The following is a 14,684-nucleotide window of genomic DNA, read 5'->3' on the forward strand; positions in this document are numbered from 1 at the left end:
GGGGGGATGGGCAGGGCCAGCAGTGTCAAATCTGTTAAAAAACAGATTCAGTTCATTGGCCCTGTCCACGCTGCCTTCAACTCCTCTGTTGTTGTTGGTCCTGAAGCCAGTGATGGTCCTCATTCCACTCCAGACCTCTCTCATATTGTTCTGCTGGAGTTCAGCTGAAGATGTGCGAAGCATAGCTGACTCATGTAAAATTCTACAAATGAAAATAAGTGTATGATATTTATTTATGTTAAAAACTGATAGAAGATTTAGATGATTAAAGAGAGGGGCTGAGTGTTCTGCCCTGCTGCTTAATGTGGCACTTCTACAAAAACTTTTTTGTAGACTATAAGGCTTAGGAAAGTCAAAGGAATAAGTAGCTCCCCAAATGCAGTAAATGACATAAGGATTAATTAAAGCAACACAATGGAGGATTGTGCTTTTTACCTCACAGGGTCCCCTTACAGAGGAAAACTGGTATTGTTACAACTGTCGCAAAAATCTTTCTGCGCGTGCATTTGTTGACAAGCCAATGATACTGCTGAAGTTCCTGAAGCTGGCCGTGTACCACGCGATCATCATGTCTTCAGAACAGGTAAAGTAGCCTTATAGCATTTTGTACATACATGATTAGGCCGATTGCTTTATTTGTTTATTCATTTTCGAAGCTCAGAAATGAGTTGCTCTCTGTATGTCAGGGCTGACCTCCTCCTCACAGCACACGCGCACACACATATACACAAACTCAACAGAGTGAAGTCAGACAACAGCAGAGAGGCCGCGGTACAGATGAAGGGAATATAACTTCAAGATTACTTGTTATGTAACTAAATGCGATAAAACTTCTACCAGCCAAGCCAATACTTTATCATTACATGTGATCAGCATGTAGAAAGACATATTTCAGTCTGCTCTGTCCGCAGTCTCTCATTCACCACTATTATGATTTTACGATCGTGGTCGACACAAGCACATCGCGCTAGTGGTGCGAACAGCAAACTGTTAGAGACAAACTAAAATGAAAGCTGTCTGTATGTAGGCTAACACTTGATCTTAAAATGTACCTGAGGCAGCCGACCTGCAGACAGTGAGTCTCCTAAGTAGAGGGTGTCATCCAACCTATTGTGAGTTGATGTACCATCACAAGGATCTTGGATATATATTTTGAGGGCTCAAAAACTCCATTGTGTTGCTTTAAGTTATAACAAAGAGTTAATAAACATTTCTGATAGCCAAACATTTAATTTTCCAAAAGAGTTTCATCAGTCAGGACTCTAAGAAAACTTGAGGATGAGACCGGAGTAATTCAGTTATTTTCAATGGTGGGGCAAAGAACAACATTTTTTGTTTTTGTTGTAAATGTGATCAAATCTGATATTATATGATGCACTTTCATCCGTCATCCAGCAGAATTTCGCTGGCTGTTGGGCATTTGCTTGAAGTACAGGCTGTAATCCAGCATTTTTGTGCTGAATTATATGCTGCCACTACAAACACAAAAAGTATAAAAGCAGATCAAGAGACAAAGCCACCCCTCTCTCTTAAACTGAGAACAAAATCTGATCAAACTGTAAAACTAGGCAGTGCTGATTGAATATATATCAAGATTATGTTACTGCATTGTCTATTGCCTACATTGTTTTTAGAAACTAATTTTAGTACTGTGGTCAGCTGTAATAGAGAGAGTTTGTGAATTGGAAGTAGGCATCATACTGTTTGCTACAAAGTGAAAACTGAGGCTGAAAAAACTGTGAATGAATGGTAAAACTAGGCAGCGCTGATTAAATATAAAGCAAGATTCTTTTGCCGTGTTGCCTGTTTCTCAACTCAAATGCTTTCAGAAACCTGTTTTAGCTTCCTTTTTAACTGCAATGTGAGATTGTTTCTTGTCAGCCAGCAACATTTGTTTCAGTTGGATGTGTTGACATAACATCACCCACCAGCGAGACCGTTTATTAGTCTGGTGTGGTGCAGTACATTCTGGACGTTGGAGCTTTCTTCCTTTTGAGCAAAGGCTTCCTTTTTCTCTGTTTTGTGGTCACATAGCACCAATTTTAAAAGTATTTGCATCTTTCTACTGCATTGACATTCTAGTTTTATTAAAAGGTCATCTTTCCAGCAGTGAAATACTTCTTTAAGTGATCAGTTGTTTAATTGGAACTATTTGGAATTTCTTTCTAAATCAGAGTTAGCTTTTTTCAAAAGTACAGGCAAATTAGCATGTGAGGAAAATAAATTGGTATCATCTGCAATATGTACTGAGAACATCGAGGATGATGCTGCAGCCAGGTTACTTACATAAATAAGAAATAGGAGAGGTCCTAAAACTGATCCCTGTGAGACGCCACATGTTATACTGGCCCTATCAGATGTCCATCCATTAATGTCAACAAACTTTTGAAACATGGTTGGGTGTCTTTAGGTCTAGGCAAGTAAAGTTCACTCACAGTTCACACATTTCCAAACAAGCATCTCCGGTGAAAAACCCTGGGGGGTAGTCAGGTTTTTTTGACCCATCCTCCACCCCAACCTGCTTCCTTACAAGACTGTTTAGGACTGCCTCCTTGTTTACCATCAGCGTATTGGTCACAATATCACAGCCTTTCAAAATATGTGGGATATGTACAAATTTTGGATGCATTACTTATTACTAGATATTGTTAATGGTAGTAGTACTGGGACCAGAGGAGGTATTATAAGTATTTCTGATTAAGAGTCATTCAGCTGCAGGAAATTTTTTAAACATCCACTTCTTGACTTCACTTAAGCAGGACATAAGACAAGGAACATTGTTGGTGCCAGGCTCATCTGTTTAGAAATGAAAATCTATACTGTGTTAATGCATAATTTGCCAGAGTAGAATCTATATGGTAAATAGGAGGGGACCAAGGATAGACCCCTAGGGGACCCCACAAAAGGGAGGTGCATGAGAGGTGGAGGCATCTCCAAGCAAAATACAGGTAGAGAAGGACCAGTTTGACAGATGGGAGAAGAACCAGTCCAGAACCACATCACTTATACCAACAGTATCAGTATACAAGTTTTTCAGGCAATAGTAAAAAAAAAAAAAAAGAAGAAGAAGAAGAAAACGAAAAAGAAAAACGGTAAGATTAGAGCTACTAATTAAATGTAGTGGATAAGAATTCTCTCAAGTATAGTAATAGAATGTGTGAGTGTGTGCAGTGTTGTGCCAATGTGTGGGCGTGTGAGTGGGTGTCAACACAGTGGAAATTACCAGGATATTGGGCTTGTAAGTAAATTAAGGTAGAAATGAACAAGCTGCAGTCTTGTAGCAGATTCGATTTGTAAAAGGCTAAAAAAAAAACTGCCAGGCCTTGATAAAGAGAAACCTAGTTGTAAAACAACTTTGAAACACAACCTTGCCACTTGGAAGGCTAAAAAACTTTTCTCCAACAGTGACTTTACTTACTTTAAGGAGACTTTAGAAGACATTGATTTATTATTGTAAGGAAAGTTGGGAGTGTATTAATGATTTAAAAAAAATAGTTATTTCACCAGGGAGTCCCTTTGATACAAAGAAAACGCAAACCAATTACCAGACTTTAAAAACTTTTGACAAATAGTACGTGTGTGTTTGTCAGAGGAACCCAATTACTGACCTTTCTAATAATTTAACCTTTGACAGAATTGATCTGTGAGGACGTGTTTGTTGGTGTCTAGTCATCAGTGGGAAAGAAAAACAATCACACCCTACTTGTGGGTTCAAATGCCATTTACGTATTTACAGAATCTTATTCCAAGGTGTGAATTTGCAACGAGCTTTAACTCTCACAGAAAATAAATGCAAAAGGCACAACAAGCAGTAGAGAAGAGCCTGCCGGTTAATTTTCCGGGTCATTAAAAGGCGGTGGTTATAAAATACAGATATTGAAATGGCTGTCGTTGCACTGAAGTAAAGCCTATTAAAACTGTGACCAATCTGATCAGTGTGCGATACCATAATGAGCTCTGTGTGTGTGTGTGTGTGTGTGAGAGAGAGAGAGAGAGAGAGAGAGAGAGCTGTAGTAGGAGCAAGAAAGCTTTTTTCACTTTGTTATGTGTATCTATAAATAACAGCTTTTCTGGAATTAACCTCATTGCCTGCTCTCTCTCTTAACCTCTCCTCCTGTAGCTCTTTCTGCTCCACTCGACAGTAAGAGCCTCTTCATTATGTACTGAGACAACTTTGCAGCTGGTGCTGTTTGTGTGTGTGCGTGTTTGCGTTGTCTTCTCATCACCAGAGCAGATGGCTGTGGGAAACACCATTGATTAGCCTGTCTAACTACATTCCAAGCTTTCAGTAATAAGCTCACCAAGAGCATATAGTCATTTTCATAAAAGATGTCCAGGGAGAAAACAACTGGGTCTGTCTGTAAGCAGCCCAGTCGCCAGAAGAAAAGGTTAGTATTGTATATGTTTCTGTAAACCATGAATACATTATGTTTGCATGTTTCACTGCATCATATCAACGTTTCTATAGACGTATATGAGCTGACTTGGAGGATGATGTGACACCAAGGTGAGACAGCTGCCAAGCAGCAGGTCAGTGACCAACAAACAACAAGACCAGTTGTTTTTTAGCAACCTGTCGCTGTCCTGCACCTTTCTAACCCCCAAAAGAGGTTAAAATGCTCCTGTTTTTCCAGCAGCTTTTACAGCCCCAAACATGGGTGTTTTTAAGGGACACATCACTGTGATTCATGCGGCTTTTTAACCTCCAAATTTGGATGTTTTTTAGCAAACTGTCACTGTGTTTCCAGTGGCCGTTTAATCCCCAAACATGGGTGTTTTTCAGGACCCATCACATTGTTTCCTGTGGCTTTTTAACCCCCAAATGTAGATGTTTAATAGGGAGCTGTTGCTGTGTCTCCAGTGGCCGTTTCACCCCCAAATATGGGTGATTTTTAAGGGACTCGTTGCTGTTTTTCCAGTGGCTTTTTAGCCTCCCAGCATGGGTGTTTTTTAAGTGTCTCATTGCTGTGTTTCTTGTAGTTGTTTAACCCCCAAACGTGGGTGTTTTTTAGGGCACTATTGCTGTGTTTCCTGTGGCTTTTTAACCCCCAACCTTGGGTGTTTCTTTAGGAAGCTATAACTTTGTTTCCAGCAGGTTTTTTGCCCCCAAATGTGGATGTTTTTTAGGGACCCATTGCCTTGTTTCCAGTGGCTATTTAGCCCCAAAACATAGGTGATTTTTGGTAAACGGTTGCTGTGTTTCCTGTGGCTTTTTAATCCCCAAATGTGGGTGATTTGTTGACGAAACAGTGCTGTGTTTCTGTGGCTTTTATACCCCAAAATGTGGATGTTTTTAAGGCTGTTTTTTCTACAACTTTATAGCCCCTTGTCATGGGTGTGTTTTAATGACTGGTCGCTGTTTTGTCCATAGTGTAGGGATTGTGTTACAAAAAGTGTTTGTTTTTTACAGAAACATTGCTGTTTTTTCTGCTGGGATTTTAAGCCAAAACATTTGTGCCCAAACCTAACCACACGTTAACCACAGCATTGTTGAAATATAGTTTTCAACATATCAGCTACATGATAATGTGCAAATGCAGCCGAAACATACAGTGCCTACATTTTTTCCAGCAGTTAGGTTGGGTGCCCCACAGGAAAAACTTTAAATGTATCACTGTGAGACTTGGGGGGTTTCCTTGATCCAGTACAACAGAATGTATCGGCTTGCTAGAAGTAGAAGTTTGAAGTCAGCTGCCCAGCAGATAAAGAGAACTGCCCCATAGGTATATGTTTTGAGGAAAATTGAGCGAAGCAGAAGCTCCCAGGCTATATTTTTTCAGTACCTGGATATCAAGAGACATTGCCTGTTACAATAATTAATATGAATATTTTCTGAAACAATGAATGCTCCCTGTATGATGAATCTTTGAAGGCTTTATGAATGCAAAATTGTGAGTTTCTAGTTTTTGGGATGAATGCCTGTCGGGTCATCTGAAGTTTGAGTCTTGCTTGACATAAAAGCAATTAAAAGTCCAATTCTAGCTCTCTTTTAGAGGACACCTCTCCACATGTAGCATGCACTGTATGGTATATGTATGGTGCTGTGCATTGACAGTGAACAACTTTTGTTTGAAATATGTGATAGCACTGAAAATGATTTATTTGATCACAACACAGCACGCTGTTTGTCTTAACAAAGACTTAGCTATGATCAAATTGTCATCTGCTGAAGGTAGACATTAAATACCAGAAAATCAGCCAGGCTTACATTTTTTCTTCTGTCCAAGCTTGTAAATGTGTACATCTGTCAGGGGAGATTCCTATCTGTCTAACAGAGCACTGTGCTAATCCTTCTATTAGAGGTTTTAAGAAGCCGTGACAGGAGAGGAGATAGCATTAAGCCCTCTCTGTTGGGAATGAGCTTCAATCTATTGACAGATGCGTGTTTAATCGCTCTTATTAGCGTACATGCACATACACAGAGAAACCAAAATCTCACTCAGAAGCATTCTCACATACTCAACTCATACACACATCAATCTGCTCTGTTGTCTGTCTCGGGGTGTTTTTAGCAGCAGCTTAAAAGCTCAGTGGCTGGTTCACAGTGTGATAATGGCTCCTATCTAGAAATGTCCTGTTCCTGCAAGACGGTCATCATTCTCATCAATTACCTCCTCAGGGCTTCCACACACTCCTCTGCAAACACACACACTCACAGACTCTGAGCACACAGCCAGTGTTTCAGTTTGTTCTGGGGAGTGCTGTTCTGTACTCACTCTGTCGTTCCTCCTTGTTCTCAACACTTTCTGCTTGTTTGGATTTCGTGTCAACCTTGATCCTTCTCATTTGCTGTACTCATGTCAGGTTGTCTGGGATTCTTTGTCTTCTGCCGTTCTGTTCAACTCGGGGAAATGCATGGCTCATTTTATGGTTTGAATTTCTTAAAATACTTAAGGTGTGTTTGCTTTACCTCTGTAGACATTTTTCCTGCTTCAAAACTGGGCCAACATTTGCATTCATTACCATGTCCTTGTGCTTTGTTTCTTCAGGTATGCAAAGTTTCCTCAGCTAATATTTAGCCTGAATCTACTTTTCCATCCCTGACCTCTCTTCTCCCTCCTTCTTCACTTACCACTGAATATTTCCCACTCCTTTTTTCTCCTTTTTGTTTTCCTTCTTAATTAGATCAGTTACAGGTGGCCTGTTTGTTTCTCGCTACATTAAAGTGAGAATGTCGTTTAGAGACCTGGTACATTTTGCAGGTGAAGTAAAAAAAAATACACTTAACATTCAAAAAATACCCTACTTACACTACTCTGCTAATGACCATATTCTCTGTAAATATAGACTACAACTCGACATCTGCAGAAGTGCATTATTATAAAATGCTGAAGTATCTGCTGTCTCAGTTTTGGTTCTGTGTATTTTACCAAAGAGAGGAGAGAATTGTATCAATCATGAAGAAAATATTTGTACCCAAGATGCTTGGCATGCAATGTTGCCCTCAGTTATGGGGTGCCACAGGGGCCTATTCTTGGACCAATACCGTTGCATTACACATAACACACATTCTTTCTAATCTGTACTTGAAACCTGAACAATGTAATCTTTGAAAAAAAGAAGTAACAAATTATTTATCTTATGAATAAAAGTTTATTTTCTAAACAATGATATGCACCATTGCTCAATTCAATAAACTCAGGGGCTTAGCAGCTATAGCAACTCATATGCCAGAAAAAAATTTGTTGGCTCATACACTGTCATTTAAGAAACGTCAAAAGACTATGTACGAAATGTGCAACTGTAATGTATAGGTAGTTTTCAGAAACATACAATGCCAATGGTTTTCCTCTGGTTCCTGGGCTGGCTATAGCCTTACTTGTTTTTGGTATGACCAGGAGCTTTAGCTAATGTTAGGTAATGTCAGCAAATTTTATATAGATAAAGCACTGTAACTGACATTACCTTGTTGGCTCTTGTGTATTTTAGTTAATGATACCCAACATTTTAGCATGTCCCAAATCAACACTTCAGTGGCTTTACAACAAAAGTAAAACACACCATACACTGTACCTCACCTGGAGACACGTTTGTTGTTTCTTCTAGTGGTCCTATTCCACCAGCTCTCAGTCAGGTCACCTGATGATGCCTTTAAACCAAATAACTCACAATCATAGGCTGTATATGAAGACGGACGACAAAGGAGCATCCCAAATGTAAAAGCAAAACATGTTCATGGCTACAGTATAAGCCATGAACTCTGCCCCTTTTATCTTATTGGATGTGACATGGGCAAAAAAAAATCTGAGTAGATTACATATCAAATAAATTTTCCCAAGGATGGTTTCTGTCATTTTAGGTAGTTCTTAAACTGCAGATGTATGTTCAATTGTTAAGTTTGGTTTTAATAGTGATTTGATGTTATAAAAAAGGGGGTTTGACAAAAGTGTGCCTGTGATCAATGTTCGCCATCAGTCAGACAAGTGTATGGGTGGGTGCTTTGATACTGCAGTGATCTCTACTACACAGACTCTAGCTCCAAATGCTGTCACCAGCACAAGAATGCAGCTGCCATATTCAGGATACTTTGGCTCCTTTTTTGAACAATTGGAGAAAGTGGAAACAAGTCGTCCTGACAACCTTCCAACATGACTTGTTAAATAGTACATCTCAGAGGTGTGGACTACAGTCACATGACTTGGACTCAAGTCCAACTGAAGTCTCAAACTTGATGACTCGACTTGATCAACAAGAATGATTTTGTGACCTGACTTGAAAATATTTGATACTTTCCCCCAAGCCCAAAGATTGAAAAGTATTTTATTAAAAAATTGTACTAAATCCACTTTGTTTAAACCAATTCAACAGCATCCAATCAACTTGCAGGAGAGAACCATGAAGAACTAACGTTACATTACTGAGCGCCAGTTGGGAAAAATTATGCCAAAGATAATTTTGTACAAAACTAGGCAGCTGTCACCGAAAACAAGTTCCAGTATGCAAAACATCAAAAATTAGACATAGACTATATATATTATATATTATTATTCAGTTGTTAAAAAGACATTGCATTTGGTGAAAAGCCAGCCTGTTCTCATTCTGACGTTGTCAAATACCACCACTTTGTCAGTGATTAAGACATCAGACACCAACAGCAAGAGCCAGCTTTTACAGCATTATGATACGCTGCTGAGTGGCATCAGCTTGAAACACTGCCAGCAGCAACATAATATAAGAACATGGGATGTCTCCACTGGGCGGAAAGGGAGGGGGGGGTGGATGAGTCCAGCAAACCTTGGACTTTCAACTGGGAGCCCGCTGTTAGCCTCCCAAATGAATGAAAACTGGTGCTTGGTCAGTGACTTCCGGCATCAGACACCAACCACAAAAAACGTCCTTTCACATCAGCATCCCTTGTAAGTCTGAGGAGGGCAGGTGGGAGGGTTGGTGGATGGGTCCAACAACCACCAACTTTCACCCAGGAGAGTGGTGTTTGCTTCCTGTATGATTGTAAAGCCAAACCTTGCGCTTTTTTTTTTCTCCTAACCCTACCACATGCATTGTGCAAAACATAATCACATGCATTTGCTGTTGGAGAAAAATATGTCAATTTGCGGTCTTGTACAGACGTAGTGAGTTTATTTTGAAAGAAACTGTATGTAAACTGTACATTTCCTGTGAAAACTAAAGTGTACTTTGAAAACACACAATGCATGTAACAGGCTGAAAGTGACATGGCGTCCCAGAACATCAACAACCAACACACCCAGGGTACCTTGCACGTCATTTCTTGATGTGGAAAGTCCATGACCAAATGTCGATATGTGACAAGGTCAGAGGGAGAATGTGTTGGACAAAGCATTGATATGTGACAACTTGGGATTAGAACCCTTTGGAAGAGCACATGATGACTTGTTTAGGACTTGCAACTTGAATTTTATAGACTTGGGACTTGAGTGCAAAGACTTGAGATGTACTTGTGACTTGCAAAACAATGACTCGGTCCCACCTCTGGTGCATCTACAGTGATTGTATGCATCAAAGAAAGAAACAATACATAATTTGTGTAGTACCCAGAAATCAGTTCTGCTTTAGATTGTTTGATGGTGCTGACATATACTTGCATATAAATAAGATTTAAGGACATTAAAGTTACTGCTGCTTTGTTAGCTTTTTTTTTTTGTTGCAAAACCCCAACTTCACTGGTTTGATTCCAGCTTGCAGCCTTTTTTGCATGTTATATCCCTCTTTCTGCCCACATTTCAGTCTGACTCTCCACTGTCAACTATCCAATGAAGGCAGAAAAAATGCCCCCTTAAAAAAAGGAAAAAAAGAAAATTCTCACAAAAGCACAGCAGAACTGACTGACATTTTGATGTTTCTCCATAGCTGAAGATAAAAGGGTCTTCCTCTCAGCCACTGAGGCTGAACAGAGGCTCTTGAGGGTCTTCATCAGACATGTTAGAAAAAGTCCTTCCCCCTGAGTCTCTGTTTCTGTTTTCCAGCAGAATGTCTACTACACAAGCTTGCAGCAGCTTCACCTGGGAGTGCTGAGTCCAACGATTGACGATGATGACAACAAGTGTTTGGTGGATGTGAACAGCAGACCAAGGCTGCTGGAGTGCAGCTACGCAGCCACCAAACACATGAAGCTCACCTGGACATTCACTCAGGTAAACCACACTCAAACAGAGGACCACATCTGTACATGTTCAGTGCAGTCTTTGCAGCCAGACCTTCCATGCACCAAAAGACAGAATAAACTCCAGCTGTGTGCATGTTTTACCCCCGTCAGGCCCTCTGGTTAGATGTACTGTATGTTGCCTTTGATCTTATTGGTTTGCTGTTTGGTATTCTGTATGTAGATGTAACTTCCTGCTGGTTGTCTGCTGGACCAAAGCTGCGTGGTTTTAGAGTGCATTTCTTAAATAATTGAGTAGGATTCATGCCTCCTCCTGTCCACTGTGTTTCTTCCTCTAAGAGGAGCCTCTTCTGGGTTCGTTAAAGCATGGATCATTCTTCTGTTTTTTTATGCGATAGGGGTTTTTAAAGCACATCTACTTTCAGTAATGAGCTTTCATACATCCACAGTGTCTGACTTTTAACAACCCTCTGTCTTATTTTTAATCTTCACAGTTTTAATGTTGTCTTAGAATGTGACAGATAAGTGCAGGGAGCTGGATAATTAGTATAAAGCAGACACTACTGTATTCATGCCTTAGGCATCTCTGGTCTGTGTGTGTGCATCTGTACGCGACTGTGTGTGTATGTGTGTGTGTGTGTGTGTGTGTGTGTGTGTGTGTGTGTGTGTGTGTGTGTGTGTGTGTGTGTGTGTGTGTGTGCACGCTGTTTTCTTTTCCCAGACAGACTGAATAAGAGGCTTACACTATCATCTAGATCCTCTCTCTCACCCATTGTCCAGTGTCCTCAGAGAACAATACCTCACCATACTTCAGCTCTCCAGTTTCCTCATTGTCTACAGCAACTGGACACACCGACAGGGAAACTTGCCCTAAGCATTGGCCAGAATCAGAAATCTCACTTCTAACTTATGTCAGAAGTCAAAGCGATGAAACCCATTAGGTGCATACCACTGGGGTTTTTGGAAAGAATACTCCATTTTCTTCATAAAAGGTTGGTGGAGTCAAATAAAGCCCAATATTGAACTAAAGAGAGCAAGCTAACACAGACGATGAAATATTAGATGTATCAAAGATTCAAAAGGGAAGTGAACGTGAAATGAAATGAAATAATCATATTCCTCAGGTGAAACTAGTTCTCGATCAGAGGAAAGGATTAAAAGTTCAAGTTAAAACTTGTGTGCAAAGCAAAGTAATCTTAGGGTTGAAACCTGGCAGCCCAGTCACCAGAAGAAAATTTTGCCAGTGCACTTTTCTGCAAACCACCAACATGTTTGCACATTTTATACTTATCATATCAACATTTCTTAAGTTATGAGCTGACTTTGTCATCAGGAGGTGGACGGGATGGTGGATGGTGTGTCTCCTAGGCAATATGCCTGCCAAGCTGCAGACCACTGTTGAAGAGGAACAAACAACAAAACCTGCTCTTTTTTAGCAATCTGTCGCTGTGTTTCCAGCAACTTTTTAACCCCCAAATATGGGTGTTTAAAGGACTCATCATTGTGCCTCTTGTAGCTGTTTAGCCCCCACACATGGGTGTTTTAAGGGAACTGTCGCTGTATTTTCATGGGTGATTTTTAAGGGACCCATGTTTTTTCCAGCAGCTTTTTAGCTGCTTTAGTTTGGTGGAGTCAAATAGAGTCCAAGATTAAACTGAACAGAGCAAGGTAACACAGATGATGACATGTTAGATGTATCAAAGATTCAAAGGAAAAGTGAACATGAAATGAAATGAAATGAAATGAAATAATCACATTCCCCGTATCATATCAACATTTCTAAAGTGACATAGTTATGAACTGACTTTTTCATCTGGAGGTGGAGGAGTTGGTGGATGGTGTGTCTCCTGGGCAATACGCCTGCCAAGTTGCAGACCATTTTTCAAGACCAACAAACCGATCATGATTCAGTGAGTTATTGCTATGTTTTTCAGCAGCTTTTTAGGCATCAAACACGGCGTTTTTAGTGGCGGATAGTGGCACGAAACATGGTTGTTTTTTACAGAGACATTGCTGCCCCTACAATTATTTATTACAAGTATTTTAACCTAAACATGATCTTCCCCTAACCATAACCAAGTTGTTTTTGTGCATAAATCTAATCACATTAATCACAGCATTGTTGAAAATTTAAAGCTGCAATGCATCTACTACATAATAACATGCAAACGTAATGTATCTGTGGTTTGCAGAAATGTACAACTTTTTTTTCCTGGTGATTGGGTTGACTCTGGCTCATCAAGTACTGTTTTGTTGCTGTTCAGAGAAGGTCTTGAGTTTTCCATCTACCATAAGTGGAATATTGTTTAACCAAGCAAATAATTAAAGACACTTGCACTGTTATCATGACTAATGACTCGAAGGCACATCCACTCATTCATGGTAGCCGTGTAGAGGTACACTATCATATGCAAGGTAATTTATACTAATCAGGATCCTAGCAACCAAATCAGATTAGATCAAATAACATGCATGCATTGTCTTACCAAGTGCTTCACTCCATGAGTGTATACTTCTAATGCCAACAATCAATCCTGGTACTGGCCTTTAACAGGGTGGACTTTTATGATTATTTTTCTAATTTAATTATGGGAATGGTTTCAAACATAATTTAAGTCCAAATATCTAGCTGCAATTATACGAATCATCGCAGCAGAAATACAGTCTATACCCAGAGGGCTGCTGGTTAGCCTACAGCAGGACAGTGATGGTTTGCAAACCAGACTCCATGATTAGACAGCCAACAACTGAAATGATCCTAATACAAAATGAATTATGTTAATTAATGAAAACAACATGATTCCATTAAAAAGCAGCAGAAATTATTACAGTAATATTTCTAATAGTCAAACTAACCACAGATAGGTGTGTTTGCGCAGTATTTTGTGTTTATGCATGCATACATATTTATAATCTTGAGCACTGAAGATGCGTAGGAAGGCCATAAAGAATGTAGGCTGAGGAGCTGACACACAGATGAAGGCACATGGAGATGAGAGAGGAAAGAGGCAGGAAGAAGAAACTCACAGGTGGAGACGGACAAAGAAGAAAAAGTGTAAAGATACAGGCAGCAGAAGACAGAAGGAAGAGATGAGAGCTAGAGAAAGGGAGGGTGAGGGAATATACAGACAGATCAGCGGTGGAGTTTAATGAAAAGGGAAGAGTCAGAGAGAGGCAGTGCTGGAAAGAAGCGAAGTGAAGGAGAGGCGGAGGGAGGCAGTGTTTCATGTGAAGCGGGCAGTCAGTATTTGTGAATTATTGATAAGTAGATCTTTTACAATATTGAACTGAGCTTGACCCCAAAGGAGCAGACATCAATAGAGAGAAAGACAGAGGGAAGAGAGTGGGAGAGGGAAAGAGAGAGGGGGAGATATTGCCTCACAAAAATCTGCCAAGAGCAGGTAGGATTTTTTTTATAAAGCAGCTGGTGTTTTCTGATATCAGTGGATTTTCTTTCATCTGCTATTTATTTTGTTGGTCTGCTTTTATTTGTCCCTTGATGGACACCACTTACCTTAAGGTATCCCAATAAAAAGTTTCATTTTGCAAATGCTGAGCACTCACCACGGTTCATTACATGCAGTGCAGAACACAACACAACAGTGCTACAAGAGTAAGGAGCAGGCTGACTCATAGAGATTCCTGAGGGAGAATGGTTAGCTTGCAGACATCAAGAGAAACAGCAACTCTTAGTATCGATCACAATACAGTGTATAAATCCAAACAGAGAAGCACTGGAACAGCACTGAAAATACAGCTGATAAGAATAATTTACATGCTTTATGCACTCCTCTACTGTTGGATTGAGATTGACCTCCTTGAAAAACTGACCACATAGGTCGTTTGTACAAGCAGCTTTTTAAGACCCATTTTTACATTTATTGTTAGGCAGGGATCTGTAGTGTCTGTACTTATTATTAGTGGAGCAAAGGAGGAAGTCAGGTGATGTAGTAAAACAACTGTTGTATCCTCATAGAGCACCTGCTGTTAGGAATGCACAGTATTGGATTTTTTTCTGCCAATATATAACAACTCAATTGACTGATAATCGATACCTAAATTTAGTGATCATTAAGTCTCTTCTGTAGTAGAATTAACATCA

The 14,684-nt window shown here is 39.9% G+C and overlaps 1 protein-coding gene across 1 annotated transcript in view; it reads left to right on the forward strand.

Annotated features, from left to right (window-relative positions):
* galnt18a (UDP-N-acetyl-alpha-D-galactosamine:polypeptide N-acetylgalactosaminyltransferase 18a) overlaps positions 1-14,684 on the forward strand; it is a 315,711-nt gene that overhangs the window by 277,082 nt on the left and 23,945 nt on the right. Inside the window, exon 10 of the mRNA XM_050072241.1 lies at positions 10,449-10,613. Within this exon, the coding sequence (XP_049928198.1) occupies positions 10,449-10,613 (165 nt within the window). The remainder of the gene's footprint in view (positions 1-10,448; positions 10,614-14,684) is intronic.

This window comes from Epinephelus moara, chromosome 20, assembly GCF_006386435.1.
Source record: "Epinephelus moara isolate mb chromosome 20, YSFRI_EMoa_1.0, whole genome shotgun sequence".
Classification (NCBI taxonomy): domain Eukaryota; kingdom Metazoa; phylum Chordata; class Actinopteri; order Perciformes; family Serranidae; genus Epinephelus; species Epinephelus moara.